Source organism: Colobus angolensis, unplaced genomic scaffold, assembly GCF_000951035.1.
Source record: "Colobus angolensis palliatus isolate OR3802 unplaced genomic scaffold, Cang.pa_1.0 Scaffold37, whole genome shotgun sequence".
Taxonomy (NCBI): Eukaryota; Metazoa; Chordata; class Mammalia; order Primates; family Cercopithecidae; genus Colobus; species Colobus angolensis.
Window position 1 is genome coordinate 3,799,254 of NW_012117043.1, and position 23,219 is coordinate 3,822,472.

The window sequence follows — 23,219 nt, forward strand, 5'->3', positions numbered from 1 at the left end:
CCCGGCTAATTTTTTGTATTTTTAGTAGAAACGGGGTTTCACCACGTTGGCCGGGATGGTCTCGATCTCCTGACCTTGTGATCCGCCCACCTCAGCCTCCCAAAGTGCTGGGATTACAGCCTCCCAAAGTGCTGAGAATATATGGCGTGAGCCACCGCGCTCAGCCATATGTTCCGTATTTTTAAAGTACCATTAGGTTGTTATTGTTGGTCTTTGTTTCTGAAAGTAAGAACACTTACTAAATGACAGTAGCTGATAAGTTTCCATGTCAAATGGCAGTATTCTGAATTTTCAGCTTTTACTAGAATATTAGAAGACCTTGTTTCACTGGAGTTGGAGAGATGGGCAAATCTGGGATATAGTTTGGAGGTGGAGCCAGTATCCCTCAGATGGACTGGATTGGGTAGGTGGGTGGAGAGAAGCAAGAATGACCTCTGGGTTTTTAGTCTAAGCAGCTGGCTGGATGGTGGTGTCATTTCATTGGGTTGAGGAAGGAACTGATTTTGAGGAGAAAAATCAGTAATTTTGTTTTGAACATGTTAAGTTTGAGAGGCTAAGTAGAATTGATAAGAAAGTGGTACCAAATATATGTCATGAACTCAGGGTAGAGGTTAAGGCTATAAATTTTGGTATCAGGAGCATATGGTTGATATTTAAAAACCACAGGACTGGACAAAACTAACCCAGGAAAGAGAGTGTAGACAGAGAGCCCAGTACTGGACATGACCACAATTAGAAGAGAAACAGCAAAGGAGACTAAGAAGAAACCAGCAGTGAAATATGAGAAATAGAAGAGTGTTGTGTTAAAAGTCTAAAAAGAGGCCGGGCGCGGTGGCTCAAGCCTGTAATCCCAGCACTTTAGGAGGCCGAGATGGGCGGATCACGAGGTCAGGAGATCGAGACCATCCTGGCTAACATGGTGAAACCCCGTCTCTACTAAAAAATACAAAAAACTAGCCGGGCGAGGTGGCGGGCGCCTATAGTCCCAGCTACTCGGGAGGCTGAGGCAGGAGAATGGCGTAAACCCGGGAGGCGGAGCTTGCAGTGAGCTGAGATCCGGCCACTGCACTCCAGCCTGGGCGACAGAGCAAGACTCCGTCTCAAAAAAAAAAAAAAAATGTCTAGAAAGAAAATTATTCATGGAGGGAAGACGGAAAAAGAGAAGTGACCTTGAAATTTAGCCATACAGAGGGAGTTGATGATCTTAACAAGCAATTCACTGAAAGGAAGAGATGGAATCTTAATTGGAATTGGTTAAGATAAACATGGCAGATGTTTGGTATTGATGAGTTTTTCTCGTTTACAGGCTAGAAAGGTGTCAACTATGACAAACTGAAGACTTTTTCCTTATTCTATGGAAGGGAAGATCTAAAATCCAAACATTCTAAAAGTCTCTCTAAAATAAGCAAAATGACCCTCCATTCCATTATTGTGAACTCTGATATCCTGCCAAATTCATATTTTTTACATATCAAAATATTTGTAGCAAATTAAAACCCTTTATTAATACTTTACCTTTGTATGTTGCTCTGGTAAATTATGATGTTTTTCTTTTGGTAGCTTAATTTTTTTAAATCCTACTTTGGACCATTTGAGCTTCTGGGAAGTACTTTGGATTGTTGGAATTACAGACTTCATTCTGAAATTCTTTTTCATGGGCTTAAAATGCCTTATTTTATTGGTGCCTTCTTTCATCATGCCTTTTAAATCTAAGGTAAGAAACTAACTTATGCTTTATTGGAGTGATGTTAACGAATCACATTAATGCTATTTAGTCTTTGTTTAAATGAATCTTCCTTTTGCAATTTTTCAGTTTGCTAACTATAGCTTTAATTATCTGTATTATTTCAGCTTGGCAACCATTTGTTCAGGCACTTGAACCTGATTATTAACCTATTTGGATAAAATCAGAATTATATTTGTTTCAGAATAATTTAAAAATCAGTCCCCACATCATATATGGGAAACTATTTCCCCACATCATATATGGGAAACTATTTAGATTTGTACTTCTGTTCTCCAAGGCATTATCAATTGACAGTTGACTATATACAATTATTCAGTGGTTTCCCATAGGCAATTAAAACTTTTAAATTTTTATAATCAGCAAAAACATACTCACATAGGTTTTACTTGCAATATACATAAAACATTTTCACTATATATATATATATATATATATATATATTTTTTTTTTTTTTTTTTTTTTTTTTGGAGACTGAGTCTCGCTCTGTTGCCCAGGGTGGAGTGCAGTAGTGTGGTGATCTTGGCTCACTGCAGCCTCCCAGGTTCATGCAGTTCTCCTGCCTCAGCTTCCTGAGTAGCTGGGATTACAGGTGCCCACCACCACACCCAGCTAATTTTTGTATTTTTAGTAGAGTCGGGGTTTCACCATGTTGGCCAGGCTGGTCTCGAACTCCTGACCTTAGGTGATCCGCCCATCTCGACCTCCCAAAGTGCTGGGAGCCACCATGTCCAGCCTAGAAATTCTTTCAAAGCAGACCACTCGGTGACTGTAATATGTGAGAACCAGCTTGAGGTTCAGTCATAATCATTATGAAGATTAATTTTATAGTTATTTATGTTATTGTATCATATACTCAGTGTTCTCAGTCTAGTATTGTTTGCGCTATGTAGTTAAGTAGTTTGGGTAGATCTATTTGTTTTCTTATTTTTTAGGGTTACTGGTATATGCTTTTAGAAGAATTATGTCAATACTACCGAACTTTTGTTCCCATACCAGTTTGGTTTCGCTATCTTATAAGCTATGGGGAGTTTGCTAACGTAACTAGATGGAGTCTTGGGATATTGCTGGCTTTACTCTACCTCATACTAAAAGTAGGTAACATTACAAATCTTGTCACTGCATGATTCATATTAATGATTACTGATACATACTACTGTTTTCCTCTTTAACAGTTTTATAGTTTATCTTCATATCACTAGTTTGAAGCAATAGCAGGTTCTATTTCTGTTTAGAAATGGAGAAACAGAAATAGACTATCTTAATCCAGCGGTCCTCAGTTTTCATTGGAGGGAAGGGGAGTAGACTTTCACATAGTGTGGATTATCTAAGTAGGGAAAACAAGTGGAATAACATACCCATCCTCGGTAGTAACACTGTCATACACATAATTCTTAAACTAGTAGAGTACCTTGTCCTGTTCGCTCCATGTCTGTGCCCCTCAACCTAATAATCACTTTACGAAACTTTAAAATCTAAATGTTGGCCAGGCGCGGTGGCTCACGCCTGTAATCCCAGCACTTTGGGAGGCCGAGGTGGGCGAATCACAAGGTCAAGAGTTCAAGACCAGCCTGGCCAACATGGTGAAACCCCATCTCTCCTAAAAATACGAAAAAAAACTAGCCAGGCATGGTGGCGGGCGCCTGTAGTCCCAGCTACTCAGGAGGCTGAGGCGGAGAATTGCTTGAACCTGGGAAGCAAAGGTTGCAGTGAGCTGAAATCATGCCACTGCACTCCAGCCTGGGCGACAGAGTGAGACTCTGTCTCAAAAATAGTAATAAAATAAAATCTAAATGTTAAAAACGTGAATCAGATAAAATTACTTCGACTTTGACATAGTTGTTTGTATTTGTCTTGATCAAATTGTTACTCTAGGTGTTTAAATGTACTTCAGCTTGCTGAGATGGCTCAAATCTATAAATTGAATAAAATATTCAGCACAAAATGATTAGTTGTGACATATAATGAGCATTAAGTTAATATGAGGATTTGATGTTACGGGGTTTCAGCTTTGGTTTTTGGGTTTAGCAGATAGGACCGTTTGAATTAATAAATGATCTCTTGCTTCCCTTTTCAGCTTTTGGAATTTTTTGGGCATCTGAGAACTTTCAGACAGGTTTTACGAATATTTTTTACACAACCAGTAAGTACTTTTTATCAGTTAAGAAAAACACCTTCACCTTTCTTCATTGCTAAAATTTTTTTAGTGCAGCAGTTTTACAAGAATGGATTTCATAAAGGGATGATCCTTTTCTTTTACTTTGATGATTTTCTAGTACTTTGGCACTTGGGGCTATAATAATTTAGGAGTTTTATCTCTATGATCAGATTCTTGAATCACACATTGACAACCACCTGCTGATTGTTGCAGTGCTTATATATTTGAACTTGTCTCTTGCCCCTTCAATCCATTTGACATTTTTAAGGGCTTGTAAACCCTTAAAAATCTTATGAACTTTTGTTCCTCTTTTTAAATCCACAAATGGGGGCTTTGTGTATTCCTATTAACTCCTTATTCACCTGTGAAAATCCTTCGACTATAATTTATTGTGTATGTTTAGAAAGCTCATTGCCAAAAATCATGTCTCTTGCAGTTTTCTTACTGGAGCAAATTTCCCCATTGCTCGATTATATGTGCACAAGTAAGTTCATGGCATGAAATTTAACAATTAATTGAGACTCTGATGTCATTTATAATATGATTATGTGATTCTATTGATGTTGCAAATTGCAGTGAAAGGATGTCATAGAGAACCCTAATTTACTACTTAGTAGCCTGAAAGGTTCCCAGTACCTACGGTCACCAGATTTCAGGGTTTGATTCTCAACTTTGCAGTCATTTTACCAGGGCTCAAGGAGACTGACTTAAAAGAATCCCAACAGAATAATATACTGTAAAAAAAAAAAAAAAAAAAGTTTTATGTCTACAAAGTAAACCAGACTAACTGGCCAGGGCATCTTTTCCCTAAGATAGAGCTAGCAATGTAGAAACAAACTTTGCTACATCCTATGTAAGCTTCTTTCTCTAGACAAGACATAATAAAATTCAGAGAGTTCAGCTTTGTCTAAGTCAGTTCAACTGATGATGTGAGCATCAATCATTTTACTATAATTGGCCTTGTAAGATTTGTTGTGCCGAAATACTCTCAAGAAAATACCCTGATATTCTTTCTCTGAGACAAACTGTAGAGAGGATATCAGTCATCAATACTTTGATTTGTTCAAGTCTCCTTTACCAGGGAAATGGCAGTTACTATCTGGAGAGGGAGTCTCCAAGATGCCAGATGAGTAATGTTTTTTTTTCTTGTTTGTTTTTTTTTTTTGAGACGGAGTCTCACTCTGTCGCCCAGGCTGGAGTGCAGTGGCCGGACCTCAGCTCACTGCAAGCTCCACCTCCCGGGTTCACGCCGTTCTCCTGCCTCAGCCTCCCGAGTAGCTGGGACTACAGGCGCCCGCCACCTCGCCTGGCTAGCTTTTTGTATTTTTTAGTAGAGACGGGGTTTCACCGTGTTAGCCAGGATGGTCTTGATCTCCTGACCTCGTGATCCGCCCGTCTCGGCCTCCCAAAGTGCTGGGATTACAGGTGTGAGCCACCGCGCCCAGCCCAGATGAGTAATGTTTTAAAAGCTTGTCAGCATAATTATCTGCACATGTACTTTGCTAAATGATACCTTACTGAAGGGAAATTGACACCAAGATCATCTAACAGTATTCTGACTAGTTTCTGAAATCTTTATCACCAGTCTCAAAAAAACCTAATTTTTAATATCTTTTTCCTTTGAGTTTTACTTTGATTTTGATGTTGTTAGCCTGAGACATTTTAGTACAAGAAGTTTAGGTAACTTCAGATATGTTAAGTCATGTTTTACCCTCATGACCGTGACTGAACTTGGGTGTTTTTACATCTCTTTAGTTACCTCTTCCCCATCATTTCTACAGAAAGCAGGTTTCATCTGTAACATTTTGATTTCTCCAAATTTCACTGAGGGTTATTAACATCACATCTAGTTAATGCCTACGTTCTGAATCTGGTGAGGAAGTTAAAATCTTAAGAGATGAGAAACTTGTTATTAGGACATTAGAAGAGAAGAAAATTCAAATAGTTGCATTTTTGTTCAGTTAGTTTTCACAGTAGTTATTCTACCCAAGCGACATTTACAGTTGCAGTTTCTCTATAAAACTTTTTCATGTTTAGCACTAAATGCTTTTTATAATTTGGAATAATTTTTAGACCTAGTGACAGAACACTCTTCAGTGGTCCCTAAGTCATCTTCATATTGCAGTCACTTGGAGACCTTTCAAATAATAGAATACTGGGTCACATCCCAATATGTCTGGTCCTACTGAATCAATATTGTGTGGAACAGAGGAATCTATTTTTATTTTTATTTATTTATTTTTTTTGAGACAGAGTCTGGCTCTGTCGCCCAGGCTGGAGTTCAGTGGCCAGATCTCAGCTCACTGCAAGCTCCGCCTCCCAGGTTCATGCTATTCTCCTGCCTCAGCCTCCGGAGTAGCTGGGACTACAGGCGCCCGCCACCTCACCCGGCTAGTTTTTTTGTATTTTTTAGTAGAGAACGGGGTTTCATTGTGTTAGCCAGGATGGTCTCGATCTCCTGACCTCGTGATCCGCCCGTCTCGGCCTCCCAAAGTGCTGGGATTACAGGCTTGAGCCATCGCGCCCAGCCTGGGAATCTATTTTTAAAGCAAGCTTTCCACATGAGTTACATTCAGCCAGCCAAGCTTTGGCTGGATTGATTTTATGAACCACTGCTGCAGGTAATAAGTGAGCTCCATGTGGCAGTCCAGCATCAAATAATACATGGCTATAGATTTTATAATAGTTATGTTTCAGATTGCTTAGTCTTTTAAGCCAGTTATGTTGAATTTGAAGCACTATCATCCTTTGGAAAGCTAGTAGATCTAACAATCTTCCAAAATCCTATTATGTATTATTTATTGATTTCATCTTGGTACACTCAAGAGGTGGTTCTGTATATGTGGTTCAGCTTTGAAATGTTTGTATCCTTTGGGAAGGTTTTCAAATGCCTGGTTCCAGGGAGATTTGAGAAGTACAGCATCACTTATGTAATTTGAGAACAGGAAAGAAAGAAATTTGTAGATGAACAGAACTTACTATCTTCATAGAGTTATGGAGTGGCTGCCAGCAAGAGACAGTGTTCAGATGTGGATGATATTTGTTCAATATGTCAAGCTGAATTTCAGAAGCCAGTTCTTCTCATCTGTCAGGTAATTATATTTTTAAATTTAAAAACCTAAATACAACACTTTTCTGTGACTTGCAAAAGTCACATTTATGTTTGTTGTAAGGCAAAAAAAAAAAAAATCTAGTGTTTAGTGGAAGGTAGCATTCAGTGTACATGCTAGTAATTTATTCATTATCAGGGGATTGGTGGATTGGCTTTGTCCCTTCTGAAAATTTTTATGCAGAGGAGTGTATGAAAGGGAAAAATAATTTAACTGGCAGATTGAATACCAAAGTGATTAAAAAACAGGCTATTTTTATAATTGGATACTAGCCATTTAGAACACCATTTGTTACTGGATTGTGGCCCTTTCCTACACTTTATGGCAGTTACTAGTAACTCCAAGACTTTAAGCTGTTATCACACTTAATCTTTTTTTTTTTTTTTTTTTTTTTGAGACGGAGTCTCGCTATCACCCAAGCTGGAGTGCAGTGGCCGGATCTCAGCTCACCGCAAGCTCCGCCTCCGAGGTTCACGCCATTCTCCTGCCTCAGCCTCCCGAGTAGCTGGGACTGCAGGCGCCTGCCACGTCGCCCGGCTAGTTTTTTTTTTTGTATTTTTTAGTAGAGACGGGGTTTCACCGTGTTAGCCAGGATGGTCTCGATCTCCTGACCTCGTGACCCGCCCATCTCGGCCTCCCAAAGTGCTGGGATTACAGGCTTGAGCCACCGCGCCCGGCCTATCACACTTAATCTTAAAGGTGTCACCTAAGTATAGCTTTTATGGTTAAGTGGATGGTACAGCCAGAACACTAGTGCCAATCATACTGCTCTTTGTCTTCTTGAATGTCTCATATGTTCTCTATTTTCACAACTGTAAAATGAGGAGATTAGTGCTCTTCAAAATCCCTTTCAGGCTGGACACAGTGGCTCACACCTGTAATCCCAGCACTTTGGCCCAAGCGGGTGTATCACCTGAGGTCAGGAGTACGAGACCAGCCTGACCAACACGGTGAAACCCTGTCTCTACTAAAAATACAAAAATTAGCTGGGCATGGTGGTGGCAGGCACCTGTAATCCCGGCAACTTGGGAGGCTGAGGCAGGAGAATCGCTTGAACCTGCGGGGGTTGGAGGTTGCAGTGAGCCGAGATGGCGCCATTGCACTCCGGCCTGGGTGACAGAGCAAGTCTCCAGTCTCCATCTCAAAAAAAAAAAAAAAGAATCCCTTTCATTCCCTACAATGTGATGGATTTAAAATGATTATCAAGTATAAAATCTAATTCTTAATTCCATTACAGCATATATTTTGTGAAGAGTGCATTACCTTATGGTTTAACAGAGAGAAAACATGTCCACTCTGCAGAACTGTGATTTCAGACCATATAAACAAATGGAAAGATGGAGCCACTTCATCACACCTTCAAATATATTAAGTTGTATAAACTATTAAGGCCACAAAATACGAATGCCATTTGGTCATAATAACTACTGATAAGGCATCAGAATGGATTTTCAGGGCTGCAAGAAAAATGTTTCCAGATGGTTTTAGAATGTAAGACTTATGGTCCAATTCACCAAAAGATTAAATGAAAGAACCCTATTTTAAAATATATATAATGTTCAACCTAATGTATATGCAACATTTATTCTATTCTAATTATTTGACAGGTAACTGCAGTGTTAAATTGTAAATGTGTTTTCTTAATGTTACCAAAATAGCAATTTGAAATTAGAACTAGTGGATTTAGAGAACTCAGGTATTCTTTCCTGACATTGTTTTCAGAATAAAGAATATTTTTCATAATATTTTAAGATACATACTATCTAAAAGTAGAATTTTGTTCAGCATTGACTTTTATAATTCCCATCCTAAAAATTAATATTTTCATAAAATTTATATTTTTAAATGAAAATTCTAAATGTTATATTTTATCAGTAACAGATTTTCTAAGTGAAGATTAATTTACTGAGGATGATACATTTTAGTATTGTATTATTCTCTGTAGTAAGACCAGTAATCAGTGAAAATAAATGGATTCATTTTGTCTGTGGACGTCATAAATTCTTCCTGCCATCAGCTTTAATGTTCATGATCATGCTTTTTGTATAGTACCATGGAGTATCTTGAAGTAACTATTAAAATAATTCATGTGGATTACAAACAGCTGGCTTACTTCATGATTTGAATAGTATAAAAAACAAGACAAATGGCCAGGCATGGTGGCTCACACCTGTAATCCCAACACTTTGGGAGGCAGAGGCAGGAGGACTGCTTGAGCCCAGGAGTTCAAGACCAGCCTGAGCAACATCCCATCTCTATTTAAAAAAAAAGAAAAAAGTTTCAAGACAGATGCCCTAAAATCTTAGAAGAATTGCCCTTACAATTAGTCTTCTCTATAAAAGTTTTGGAATTTTATGCTTGAATCACCATCAATTGGAAGATTAAAGCTTGCACTGAGAGGTGGTCATGAGGTTTTTATAGTGTGGTTTTTTGCCTCTAGGTATTTGTGCAGGGTGCTAGAAAAGGGAATGAAGCACTTTCTCCCCTTGTTACCTCTAAGGAGGAATCTGAAATCTAAAACATGTCTGAAGGGCTGCTAGTGCTTATATCTAAGTTTAGAGTACATCTATCAGTTTGTAGTCAAGGAAAAGGTGGTAGAAAGGAGAACTTAGGAAGCAGAGATAGAAAACAAATTTGCTGTACTGGTAAGACAAAAGCTAAACCAGCACATGGATTAATAAGGATACTGACCAACTGGTTATAGAAGGCACTTTCATGACTGTATGGCCATCCAAATTGACAAATGAACATTAGCAAGCCTGTACCTTTTTTTCTCCAGGTAAATACTACCGGGTTCTAAGTACAACTGTATTCAATTATAGTATATTTCACTTTGTTATCTACTTTGAGACCCACTACAAATATTATTTAAATGGCTTTGTGGTGATGCTAATAGTTGTATTATTTAGGTATACAGCAGAGGATGGGTGAGAAAAACAATTTGGGATTACAATTCGGCTGTGAAGGATAGCCAAGATGACTTCCTGTTCAAACACAAGAATAGCATTTTACTTCAGCCCTATTACAATACCTATGTAATACATTTGTTTACCCTGTAACTATTCAGACAGTACTGTTTTTTAATGTGTTTAAATAACCAAGGAGGTGCATGGTGGGTTTATTTATTTGGGGAATGCAGTTTACGTATAAATTGAAAAGGGAGAAAATCTAATGGAGCTATGCCATCCAATAACAGTGCTGATGAACTGGAAGCATTTCTTCCATCCCTCTATTCCTTCACCTCAAAAAAAGGTAACATAGATTCAGAAACTCATTTACTCTGAATTCAAATCATGACTTCTAAAAGATTGTTTTACTAGTATTGGTCTACTATGTTGTATAGCAAGGTAAAATCAGTTTGAGAGCTTCTGTAGAGAAATTCCCTTGGCAAGTGTGGTATAATTACCTCACAGGTAAGAAGTGGTTCGTGCAAAATACCCAGCTTACACTAGATATATTGAGACACTAGTTAAAACAGATTTGTTCACTACGTTATTTTGTGCATACACATCCAGTTATCAAATGTAGCTGACCAAGTATGGCTGAACAAATTGTTGATTATTAGCACAAGGTGGTCTTCCTAGAGTTTTTTGTGAAGCTAGCTTTCACGTAGGTTGTTACATGTATTTTTTTTAAGTAAACAATTCATGTCTACTATCTGACATAACTTGAAAATCAAAGATGTGTAACATTTAACATAAACGTCAGTAAACTTGTTACATACTTAAATAGCTTCAATTTCTCAGCAGAACAGCTTTTAACCCATTCCTTACATAGTTTATTTATATGACAACTTGAACACATCTGATATGTTAATGAAAATAAATTATTTAAACCATTTATACACCTGATATATATACTAATTTCTTCCTATCATAGGATAATAAAAAATAAATCACTTCTATTTTATGTTCATTCAAATTTGCATTTAATTTCTATTTACATTCATTCAATCCGAAATCAAATAATACAGTAAACTAAATACAAGATGAAAAGCAGAAAAAGTGTTACCCTCATAGCACTCCTAATAAGGCAGCTGAAGAATTTTATTTACTGATAGATGCAAAGCCAACTTGGGATAGGAGAAACAATAGTTTAAAGAGCAAACACAAACACAGACGAACCCATCTTTCAGATGTTATTCCAGATAATCCACTGAGATAATACTTGTGCTATAATGTTAAGAATCACACAAGAAAAAGTACTGTATTAATCAACAACAGACCACAGGTTATGTGTGACAAACACTTTTGTGATAGTTTGTCCAGCTTGCTAGTGTCTACTCGTGTGAAAAAGGTAGATGTTTGGACACTGATGTTTTTGAAAAATTAACCATTTTTAAAGCCTTAAAATCTATTCTTCATAAATTCAACATTTCTCAAGGGAATAATCTTAGATCTAGCCCTTGTAAGCTAGGAACCATACGATTAACTGAATATTCAAAATAGGTCCTATATTAAATATATAATCCAAGGCTCAGTATATTAATACTATCTAAGATGCATCTTGTTTATAATCATTTATCACCTATAGTAAAGAATGTTGAATTTATGGAATATCATACATGCATCCTCCACCCCTCCCCTCAAATTATCTCCTATCTCAAAAAATAGTATGGAAAAATCCTTCTTGAAGGATTCAAATTAGTTAAGACCATAAAAGGGGAAAAAGAACATAATTTTCCTAAAAATCTGGTTCAAAGTTCAATAATTAATACTTTACATTGTTAATCACAGCTGGTTTATAAATCCCAGTTTAGTTATTCTGTAATGCTACAAACCTTATAAAATCAAATTAGTAAACTTCAATTCAGTGATTATATTTTAATTAAAAAACAGCATGTATAAAATAAAAAAATATCCTGTAATAGCTGATTTTAAAGAAAATAATCAAGTGATGAAAAAAAAGCACTTAATCTCTTTTATACACTTACCTGGTATAATCATAAAGAACCCTCTTAGAAACTCAAGACTAGTAATATCGACATCATATTTTAAACTATGCTTGGATTTTTACAAATAAATATAGATAAGCCATATTGCATAGGTGTGTGCTTTCTGTCTGTGACACTAATGTGACACTTGACATGTTTTCACAGTCATAGTAGGGATATCCATTTATGAAACAAGTTCTCAATAAACTTTCCACAGCATGGGAAATAAATTTCACTTAATAAATGTGAAGTCAGAAAAACTATGTATTTGTGTGGATGGTAGCTGTGCAATTAATGCTTTTTATGCAGAAAAGTTGCAGTGTTTGCCACTATTGCTGGCACTACTAATTATGAAAATGGTTTAACTGGGGTGGTTATAGCCAGCCAATCACAGTGCTCATGTTACTAGCAAATAGGACCTAGGAGGAATATTTTGGTGAATAAGTTTCACTGGAATTTGGTCAGGCAGTCAACACTACAGTTAGTAAACATATTTGAAAACAAGTATCAAGAGTATCACAAGCCATTTACAGTCTGAAATAATGCCTGTACATATCACCATAGCTTTTCGGGTTCTGTTTTTTCAGACATCACAAATTGTCAGAGAACAAGGATCTGCACTTTAAAGTATAATTTCTGCCCTTAATTATTACTGTAGCTTCTAATTTACCAGCAACAGTCATAAAGTTCTCAGTAGGCTGCTGCAATAAGGGAGGAGGGGTAAGAGGGAGTGATTTTTTTAAAAAAGGCTTTCTGTCCAAAGATGAGCTTTTATCTATTCTTTCAATTATTGCCACAATTGAAAAGGTATATTTCCAATCATTTTTCATGGTTCTGTTTTTGCTTACTGTCATGGGATTTCATCCCATCTCATTTGAGTTGCAATTTCAAAAAGCAAAGCCTTGCTCTTTTCTGACTGAATTCAACATGCATAAAGAATTTTATGGCTTGGATCCTATGGCTCAAAAAGGTTTGAAAACATAGCAAGCAGCATCTATTTAAAAAAATCCTAGGGTTGCAAAATACGACAAATTGACTTTGCACACTCAGACTGAAGACATTATAAAAGACAAACAAAAAGAGGTGATAGAACTCAACTGCAACTGCATGATCATCTATTATACCAGTATGCACTGAAATATATTTTTATAAAGCTCTGCAGATATTAAACCCTTTCACCAGCTAAAGTCATGGAAATGCTCTCTTTAAGGCAGGAAATATTTAAGAAAGGTAAAGTTACCTTTATTTTTATTCTTTGTACCTGTAAATCATTTATGTAGATTTTGTTACAATTTCAAAAACAGTGTCCTGTTAACATGTTTCCTAAATTAAGTCACTAAGTTTTCTTATTTACTGTGGAAGACATTCATCAAAAGGCCATCAAATATTTTTACAATCAAAAAATGTAGCCCCAGTATAGGAGAAAAAAAAATAGACCTTTTTTTTAAAACTGTTGAGGAAAAAAATGTAAGGAAAGTAGACAGCACAAACAGTAGAAAGAAGTAAAACTGAAAATCTTACCAATTTGCTGTAAAGAGATTAAACAGAGAGTGGGCCACAGCAACACCCTCTTCCCCTGGATATCCCTATCTCCCTCACCTTGCCAACCGCAGTATGTATTTTTTATCCTGACTCTCTTTTGTTCTTCAGCCAAAGGCTGAACACGTTTGGCGTCTTGAACCAAATACTGGTATAAGAACAGGTGGCGATTTTTTTTCCAGTGCAATGCAGGCCCGGGACAATGATGAAATGTAGGACATACAACTTATGCCCATTCCAAGGCTTCCAGTTAAGCTTAGCACATAGCAGTACTGCAAGTATAAATGATTAAATAGATTCTTTTTTGTTTTCTCATATTACAGACAGGTATTGCAGCTGGGTTACTGAAAATAAACCCCAGGTCCACCCCAATCCCTCAAACGAGCCACAGCTGTGGTTAACAATGATTCATTTGCATTTTATTATTTCACCAAGAGAAGAAACAAGTTGTCTGGCTTTCTTCACACCAACCAATAATTTCGCATTTTAAAGTTTGGGATGTTTTTCATAATGAGCTGAATCAAAAATCTATTTGAAAAATATATATTTATATAAAAAAAAGATTCAGGTTGTTTGCACGTAAAACATCAATTGGTAAGTTTCTTTTGTCTTTGATTCCAAGTTGCTGGAAAAAGTTTGACCAAGCTTGCATGCTAATTTGTCCTTAGTTGCAAGTATTATAGGCAATTTTGTACTTTGCCTAATGAAAGGATAACCCTTCTTCGACACAATCAGAACTCAACAGTGATTCAGGAGCAACATCCTACCCTTAATACTGTCAGTTTCGAGTCGTCAACATGAAAATCCTTGATAAGGTTGAGAAGATGTCACGAGGAATCAATTACTTGATGTGCCTAAGAGTTCAGCAATACTATTTTGCTTTAAGTTTTTTTTTTTGCACCATTGATTGATTTTTTAAAATCCATGTTTATTTTTCCTCTGTCCAAAGTGTTTTATGTAATGACACTGACTCTCTGAAACTGTCATTTTGAGTCTTGTTTCACTTTGCAGGATGCTCACACATCACCCTCTCCACCTTGTTTGCCTTAAATTCATTAAAAGCACTGCTCTGTCATAGATTCATACGCAAGTGCTCTGGCCGTTTGGATATCATGGGAAAAGCTTGTTTTTTGTATGGCCCAGAGTTCGGCTGTCGTATTGGAAGTGGTGCCGATGCTTCCCCACTCATTGTCACATCCATCTGCTCTATGCCACTTGTTTCCATTGGGTATTCCACAGGTGTCTGAGGATTTGCTGTGCTGGCCGAAGCACTTCTTCCCCAGAAATCCCCAGGAGAAAATTTGACTGGGCTTTAAGACAAGGAAGAGCTATCATTCATTTGTTTAAGGGTCATCTCAACAAGACATATTTCCTTTACATTTAAAGGGAGTGGGGTAATATGACATTTATTTTCATTTAATTTTATTTTCATGTGGATTAGCACAAAGGCAAAAGTTGAACCATCTCTCGCCCGCCTAGATTAACTGCTAGAATTTCCTAACCAGTCTCTTTACCTCTACACCTGACCCCCAAACCCCTCAATGATATATATATTTAAATACATTATATATATATATATATATATATAATTTTACTCTCCCCTGCTCAAAACAGCTTTCTATTGCATTTAAAGTAAAATCCTTTTCCAAACCTCTGCCCTTCTCCTCCTCACTCACCACACACTCCAGGAACACTGATCTCATTTCCAGGAAAAGGACAACTTTTCTCCTCCCTCAGGGCTTTTGCATTTGCTGTTCTTCTGCCTGCAACATTCTTAAACCTTCTATTTTTGTAGGGCTGGCTCTTTCTGTTCACTGCTAGATGTTACTACACCAGGGAGGCCTTTCTCTGACCACTGTGAGGAGAAGCCCCCTTGTTTTTCCTCTGCTGTCTACCACTACATTCTTTTTTCCCCCTTTTAAATTATAGCACTTAGCACTACTTACATTTTTGTATATCCTTTGTCTATTGTGACTCTCCCACTACATTGTAAGCTTCATCAGGACAGGGACAATTACTGTATTATAGTATTGTACACACACACACAGAACATGCAGCATGCAGTGCTGGTGCTCTTGGTACACAATAAATGCTGAGTGAATGGATAAAGAGAAACATTTGCCAGTGTGGCTGCTTACTTTCAGGAGGGAAGGTAAACCATATAACATCACAGATTAGTCAGACTAGTCCTTTGCAATGTGAGATATAGATGTTGTGCTTATGTCAACAAAAGAGAACATGACAGTCCTTCATTTATGTAACTTGGCATAAATGTCTTAAGCAAACACCCTTATAGGTTGTAATAAAAAAAAAAAAATGAAAATAAGAATGAAATACCTGACAGGTGTTCGTGGGCTGCCAATAAATCTTCGAGGTGATCGGATTTTTGGTTCAAAGGAAAACTTTTCTTTCACACTTTCAAGTACAGATGGAGCCACATATGTAAAACCCTGAAAGACAGTAACAGTGGACTACAGAATGGCATTTTGTCATATATCTCAAGAAAATGGGGCTGTTCAGTCTGACATACCTACACAATGATGCACACCTAAAGCCACCAATGTGTACACTCTCCCACATCCTCAACCTCATTTTTAGACCTGTTAACTTCTTTCCAGCCATTTCATGAGGCACACACTTCAAGAAAACAGAATTCTATTGAGCCTGATTGCTAGCAAACAAAATTCCACCCTGCTGACAGGAATAGAAAAAAAACAGGAATATTCAGGCTCCATATGAAGATGTTAAATACGGCCAGGCACAGTGGCTCACGCCTGTCATCCCAGCACTTTGGGAGGCCAAGGCAGGCAGACCACCTGAGGTCAGGAGTTCAAAATCAGCCTGGCCAATGTGGGGAAACACCGTCTCTACTAAAAATACAAAAATTAGCCATGCATGGTGGTGCACGCCTATAATCCCAGCTACTTGGGAGGCTGAGGCAAGAGGATCACTTGAACCTGAGAGGCAGAGGTTGCAGTGAGCAGAGATCGCAACACTGCATTCTAGCCTGGGCAACAGAGCAAGACTCCATCTCAAAAATTTAAAAAAAAAAAGATGTTAAATACCAGGAGAAACATAAAGAAACTTCTAGTGTTTCTAGCCACAGGCATGTAAGCAATTAAGTTTATCACCCCAAAACAGTTTCTCATAATTAGGCCAAAGTAAAAACAATTTTCTGACTTGGCATCAAAGTCAGATCTTGTGATCTTTCTGGTTTTATGCCAATGATCAGACAGAATTTGTGTTTTGTTTTAAGAGATGGGGTATCCCTATATTACCCAGGCTGGAGTGCAGTGGTGATATCATAGCTCACTGCAGCCTCAAACTCCTGGAACCAAGCTATTCTCCCACCTCAGCCCCTCAAGTAGCTGGGACTATATAGGCATGTGTGATCTCTGCCCAGCTAGAATTTGGTATTTTCTTGATGAATAAGTATCAACATTTCAAAACCTTTCAGTTGTAATAGGCAAAAATGCAGTTCTGTTCATTTTAGTTCTCTCTTGGACCTTACTATTTGGCTACCAGCTGTCATTTCTCTAGCTGTCAATGTTCATTCTTTTAACCATCTTCACCTATCTTCTATTTATCAAAATCTATGAGTAAGCATTATGTGTTACAATACGTAAGACTCAACAAAGCTCTGAGTGAAGGCCCAAAGAGTGAGGTGCAATTCTGAAGTGCATATGAATTGTGACAGTTATATGTGAACTTCAGAGAATAATTTTACAAACATTCTAGTGAACTAAAGCTGTAACTACCATGAGGTACAGGCTGTGCCTTAATCATCTTTGAATTTCCTCTAATTATGTGATGGGGTCTTACAACAGGAATTGAAATATTTGTTGAAATGAGGTTGCTAGAACCACATTATCCAGGTAAGTGGGATGTCACTATATATATGTGTGTGTGTGTGTGTGTGTGTGTGTGTATATTTTTTGAGATGGAGTCTCGCTCCGTCGCCCAGGCTAGAGTGCAGTGAGGGGCACAATCTTGGCTCACTGCAACCTCCACCTCCCAGGTTCAAGCGATTCTCCTGCCTCAGCCTTCCCAGTAGCTGGGACTACAGTCATCACGCCTGGCTAATTTTTGTCTTTTTAGTAGAGACAGGTTTTCATCATATTGGCCAGGCTGGTCTGGAACTCCTGACATTGTCATCCACCCACCTCAGCCTCCCAAAGTGCTGGGATTATAGGCATGACCCACTGCGCCCGGCCTATTTTTTTTATTAATGTTTAAAGAGATCCACTTTATGTACAGAATTCTGGCTACAACCTAACAAATGAATTGTTCTGTTCATCAGTTAGCCAATTTAAGTAATTATGAAAAGCTCAATAATACTGTAATTGGCAATGAAAGCTTCAATATCTCACTTTTACCGCCACAACTTTGGATTTCTTGGTAGCTAAATAAAATGCTTCTATTTTGTGGGTGAAAAACTGTCACATAAGTTGAAATTCTGCAATGTTCAATTGAGGAAAAGGTCTCTATTTTAAATCAAAGGTATAAATTCCACATCTGTAGTACATGAGAGAAAAAAAAAATGCCAAAATTAAAGTGATTCATGCCCACTTCCATAACTGAACCTAAGATTTTACTAACAGATGCCGTAACTTTGATCATGCACCATCAAACTTGAATTTAAAACTATGCATGCACTCACTCATCTTTTATCTCTTATGTAATTAATACTGTAAGATTGTTTTTGCCTACGTGCTCTATATTACTAATTTATAGGACTATTATTATTCAGTGTTGTTTACTCAAACTATACTGTACTATACACAACTTTTGCATTCCATGCTAACTTTATTTTTTTTAATTAATTATTATTTTTTTGATACAGAGTCTCACTATTGCTCAGGCTGGAGTGCAGTGGCATAATCTTGGCTCCTGCAAACCTCTGCCTTCTGGGTTCAAGTGATTCTCCTGCCTCAGCCTCCCAAGTAGTTGGTACCACAGGTGCACGCCACCACACCCGGCTAATTTTTGTATTTTTAGTAGGGACAGGGTTTTACCATGTTGGCGAGGCTGGTCTCGAACTCCTGACCTCAAGGTTATAGGCATGAGCCACTCTGCCCCAACTCCATGTGAACTTTAGAGCTTATTTCCCATACCATAAGATACAACACTACTTCTATTACATAGTGAGCAGTGTGGGGAAGAAAAGCTTGAGAATTAAGTTAGTGACAAATCCAGTGAACTCAAAAACAGGGAAAAAAACACTCCTAAACAATTATTTTACCCATATTCTGTTATCCCTAGAGGTAGTCCAAAAAGGAATGACAAAAGAAAAAAAAGGATACAAAATGAGATAGATGTTCATGTAACATATTAAGTACAGTAATAAAATCAACAAGCATGTGATATTTTAGCAAAATAGTATGCATTCACGGTCATCTGATATAAATCCATCATTTCTGTTGGCCAACATCAAAAACCTTTACTCTTCTGAGGAGACAAGCTATAAATCTATACAGGCATTTCTATGATGAGAATTCACTATTACATATGAACCAATATATTTTGATGTCAAATATTCACAATTAATGTTAAAAAATCCCCTACTTGGCCGGGCGCGGTGACTCATGCCTGTAATCAGGCGGGTGGATCACGAGGTCAAGAAATCAAGATCATCCTGGCCCACATGGTGAAACCCTGTCTCTACTAAAAATACAAAAATTAACTGGGCGTGGTGACACGCGCCTTTAGTCCCAGCTACTTGGGAGGCTGAGACAGGAGAATCACTTGAACTCAGGAGGCAGAGGTTGCAGTGAGCTGAGATCGCGCCACTGCACTCCAACCTGGAGACAGAGCAAGACTCTGTATCAAAAAAAAAAAAAAAAAAAATCCCCTACTTATGTTAAGAGTACCAAAAATAGGGCCAGGAATGATGGTTCACGCCTATAAACTGTGGCACTTTGGGAAGCTGAGGTGGGAAGATAGCTTGAGTCCAGGAGTAAAATAGTAAGACTCTGTCTCTACAAAAAAAATAAAAACTTAGGTGGATGTGGCACCTGTAGTCCAGGAACTCACAAGGCTGAAATGGGTGGATCACTTGAGCCTGGGAGGTCAAGGCTGCAGAGAACTGTGATCACACCACTATACCCTACACCTAAGCCTGGGCTACAAGGTGAGACCCTGTCTTAAAAAAAAAAAAAAAAAAAAGAGTACCAAAAATCTACAGCTGTTTCAGGAATAAAATACATGTAGTTAGTGTGAGGTTTTTCTCTCCACTGCTAAGACTAATTTTTGGTTGAGATGCTAAGCCAAACACCATTTTAAGTCTGTGGCCCAACCAAAAAAGGGAATCATACTCTCCAAAGAATTGTACATTCCCACCCTAATTGCTAAAATAAAATGTTGGATTATGAAAATCAATTTTGTAGGTATCAGTAAGTTATAAGGGCATCGCTAATTAAAAAAAAAAGTGTGCCCAGTTACCTGCATGAACTGCAAAGCAAGCAAACTGAATTTTCTTATCCAAGAGCCCATCCTCATACTTAAAATTTCCCATGACTACATGGAAATTCTTTCACTTACCAGAAAGACCTGATTGGCACTTTCACTGAGAGTTGAGTCATCTGGGCTGTCAACAGGTGTCTGACGTGTAAACTTGGAATCAAACTGACTTACATCCTCTTCAGATTGCTTTATACAAACAAAATAATTTAGAAAATAATAAATAGTCCATATTACATCAATCAAATGCACTGTAAGCTCTGGGAGCTCTTTTCGCAGGGGTTAACTATAATAAAGTATTAGAATAGTTTTAGCAGGCACAGAATGAAGAAAAAAATGCAGGTGGAAAGTACTGAGTCAAATTACATCTTCAAATCTTAAACTTGCACTCAAATAGATTTTAGTATAGAGTTATTCCTATTAAAAATGAGAATATATCAACTGGGCATGGTGGCTTACTCCTGTAATCCCAGCACTTTGGGAGGCTGAGGCAGGCGGATCACAAGGTCAGGAGTTCAAGACTAGCCTGGCCAACATAGCAAAACCCCATCTCTACTAAAAATAAAAAAAATTAGCCAGGCATGGTGGCATGCTCCTGTAATCCTAGCTACTTGGGAGGCTGAGGCAGGAGAATTGCTTGAACCTGGGAGGCAGAGGTTGCAGCAAGCAGAGATCGTGCCACTGCACACCAGCTCAGGCGACAGTGCAAGAGTCTGTCTCAATAAAAAAAAAAAAAAGTGAATATATTGAGCTCAAAACAAGCTGGAAAAAATGTTAATATCAATTTCCCATCTCACAAAGCTTCAGTGTGCCTAGTCCACTGGCTAAATCCCTGTTTAGAGATAATTAGTTCAGTTGGCTACTGCAGGTTTGTAATAAACCTGAAAAACTACTGAAGCAAGAGTTAAAACATGAATAACACTGATGAGATGCTCCAGTTAAAGTTTCTTCCCACAGTGTATTTCATTCCTTTAGAAATCTAAAGGAGCAAAAATAATTTTCTATTTCGCATGGTTTGTAAGTTATATTTCCCTGTGAAAGTATAGTTATCACTTCAGTTCTAACCATGAGATCCATTTATTTAATTCCTTCTCTCTCAAAATATCTGGTTAGACTCTTGGGCCAAATGTAGGAAGTAAATAATAATTTAGAATATCTGACTTAATACTGAAAGATGACCACACTGACTTTATAATTCTCTCAGAGCCCAGACTGTGAACCTGCACTCCCTGGAGGAACAGCTGATTCCAAGTGTGGGGAAATGCACAAGATAAGCATAGAACACCAGTTTCCTTATTTTGCTCTCTGGTACAACACTAGCCCATGTGCTCATGTCAAAAGGACTCAGAAACCAACACGAAGACGCACCCAGCATTCACTGCACCCAGCATTCAACAAAGGGAAACATTGAGCATCAATAAAGACAACTGACAGGCGCGGGGGCTCACGTCTATCATCCCAACACTTCAGGAGGCAGAGGCAGGTGGACTGCTTTTGAGCTCAGGAGTTGATGACCAGCCTGGTGAACATGGCAAAACGCTGTCTCTACCAGAAACACAAAAATTAGCTGGGCATGGTAGTGTACCTGTGGTCCCCGCTACTTAAGAGGCTGAGGTGGGAGGATTGCTGGAGGCTGGGAAGTCAAGGCTGCAGTGGGCAGAAATTATACCACTGCACTACGGCTTGGGTGACAGAGTAAGACCCTGCCTCAAAACAATAAATTAATAAATAAAATGAATACATGAATCAATAAAAATAAAAACTGCAATGAAATGAAACACAAATATGTTAAAAGGTATAAGTTCATAATATGCTAAAAAAGAAAAAAATACACAAAGTTCATTGGTCAATTTTGGAAGATGCTAGGGAACTAATTCATTATTTTGAAAACTAGGAAAGAATCAAACATACATCCTGCCTTTCCTGTATGACGTATACCTTGAGTAACTAACTGATCAAAGAGTTTCTCTTTATGAAGAATTCAAGCTAAAAAGAAAGAAGAAATAACAGAATAAGACCATTTCACAAACACCTGATGAAATTATAAAAGTAGGCCAGACTTTCTCAACCTCAGTGCTACTGACATTTCAGGCCTATTAATACTTCGCTGGGCTGACTCTTACCCCTAAAGGTGCCTCAGCATTCCCTCCCCCAAGCTGTGACAATCAGTGGATCTCCAGACATTGCCAAATTATCCTGGTAGTGAAATGCTGACACAGGCAATGATCAGTGACCACCAACATCACTTAAAAAAAAAAAAACAAAAAAACTATACATTTTGCCACCTGATCAAAGCATGCAATACTGAGAGTTTAATCTGAATCAGATCAACCACCTAAATTTAACTACCAGTTTTTGGAAGTTCAGGGAACAGATGAACATGGTCAATGAAACTATAGGGATAATATAAACGAAATCAAAATTTGAGAATTCTACAGGACAAATACCCGGTTTCGTCAGTAAATCACAAGGGGAATCTGTAAATGACAAGAGACCTAAGAGACATAGTAACCAAGTTATATACAGACCTTGATTAAATTCTCACAAACAGGACGAGAAAAAAATAATGGAACAACAACAACAACAAAAAATTAGGTGGGGCAACACAGGGAAACCTCATGTCTAGAAAAATTCAAAAAACTAGCTGGGTGTGGTGATACACCCCTGTGGTCCCAGCTATACGGGAGGATCCATTCCTTGAGCCTGGGAGGTTGAGGCTGCCATGAGCCATGATCATGCCACTGCACTCCTGCCTGGGCAACAGAGAAAGATCCTATCTCAAAAAAAAAAGAAAAAGAGAAAAAAAAAAACTGGGCAAACTGTCAACTTCTGAGGTGTGATGCTGGGATGGCAGTTATGTTTAAACAAGATGACCTAATCATTTTTTAAGCTGGGCGGTAGGTGTATGACAGTTATCCTCCTTACAATTGTCTGTTGTTTTTTAAAGTGGGTCACATTATGCTCCACGACCAAAAAATAATCACCATCATCATCCTCCTCCTTCTCCACCTACATCCCAAGGAATGGAAAAATAAACTGTATTTTCTCAGATTCTAAGGTGGGAGAAAGACAATAACTAACATACTAACTCATTTACTCAAAAACATATTGCTATGGGTTGAAGCGTGTGCCTTACCCACCCCCCAAAAAATTTCGTATGTTGAAATTCTAACCTCTAGTTCCTCAGAATGTGACCTTATTTGGAAAGGGTTATTGCAGATGTAATTAGTGAAGATGAGGTCCTACTGGAGTAGAGAGGAACCCTAATCCAATATG

The 23,219-nt window shown here is 37.9% G+C and overlaps 2 protein-coding genes across 5 annotated transcripts in view; one reads left to right on the forward strand and one right to left on the reverse strand.

The window, feature by feature from the left end:
- The first annotated feature begins 767 nt into the window (after positions 1-767).
- Positions 768-9,109, forward strand: RNFT1 (ring finger protein, transmembrane 1). Its single transcript, XM_011953659.1, has 6 exons — positions 768-809; positions 1,120-1,714; positions 2,680-2,838; positions 3,822-3,887; positions 6,893-6,994; positions 8,250-9,109. Exons 2-6 carry the CDS (start codon positions 1,655-1,657, stop codon positions 8,382-8,384), a joined length of 522 nt encoding a protein of 173 aa, XP_011809049.1. The 5' UTR covers positions 768-809; positions 1,120-1,654; the 3' UTR covers positions 8,385-9,109.
- Positions 9,110-10,777: 1,668 nt separating this feature from the next.
- The window catches only part of RPS6KB1 (ribosomal protein S6 kinase, 70kDa, polypeptide 1), a 68,042-nt gene continuing 55,600 nt past the window's right edge, over positions 10,778-23,219 (reverse strand). For 3 of the 4 annotated variants that reach the window (XM_011953661.1, XM_011953660.1, XM_011953662.1), the window contains 3 exons: positions 20,025-20,132; positions 15,822-15,934; positions 10,917-14,794 (listed from right to left, as the gene is read on the reverse strand). In XM_011953661.1, coding sequence (XP_011809051.1) covers positions 14,557-14,794; positions 15,822-15,934; positions 20,025-20,132 — 459 coding nt within the window. In that variant the 3' untranslated portion in view covers positions 10,917-14,556. Of the gene's footprint in view, positions 14,795-15,821; positions 15,935-20,024; positions 20,133-23,219 lie in introns of all 4 variants that reach the window. The other variant, XM_011953663.1, reaches the window with a different exon arrangement.

Bases quoted from the DNA above. Each gene is read 5' to 3' on its own strand.
- RNFT1 (XM_011953659.1), top strand. From the start codon at position 1,655: ATGGGCTTAAAATGCCTTATTTTATTGGTGCCTTCTTTCATCATGCCT. The intron at 2,839-3,821 runs GTAGGTAACATT...TTCCCTTTTCAG, and splicing joins TACTCTACCTCATACTAAAA to CTTTTGGAATTTTTTGGGCA. The intron at 3,888-6,892 runs GTAAGTACTTTT...CTATCTTCATAG, and splicing joins GAATATTTTTTACACAACCA to AGTTATGGAGTGGCTGCCAG.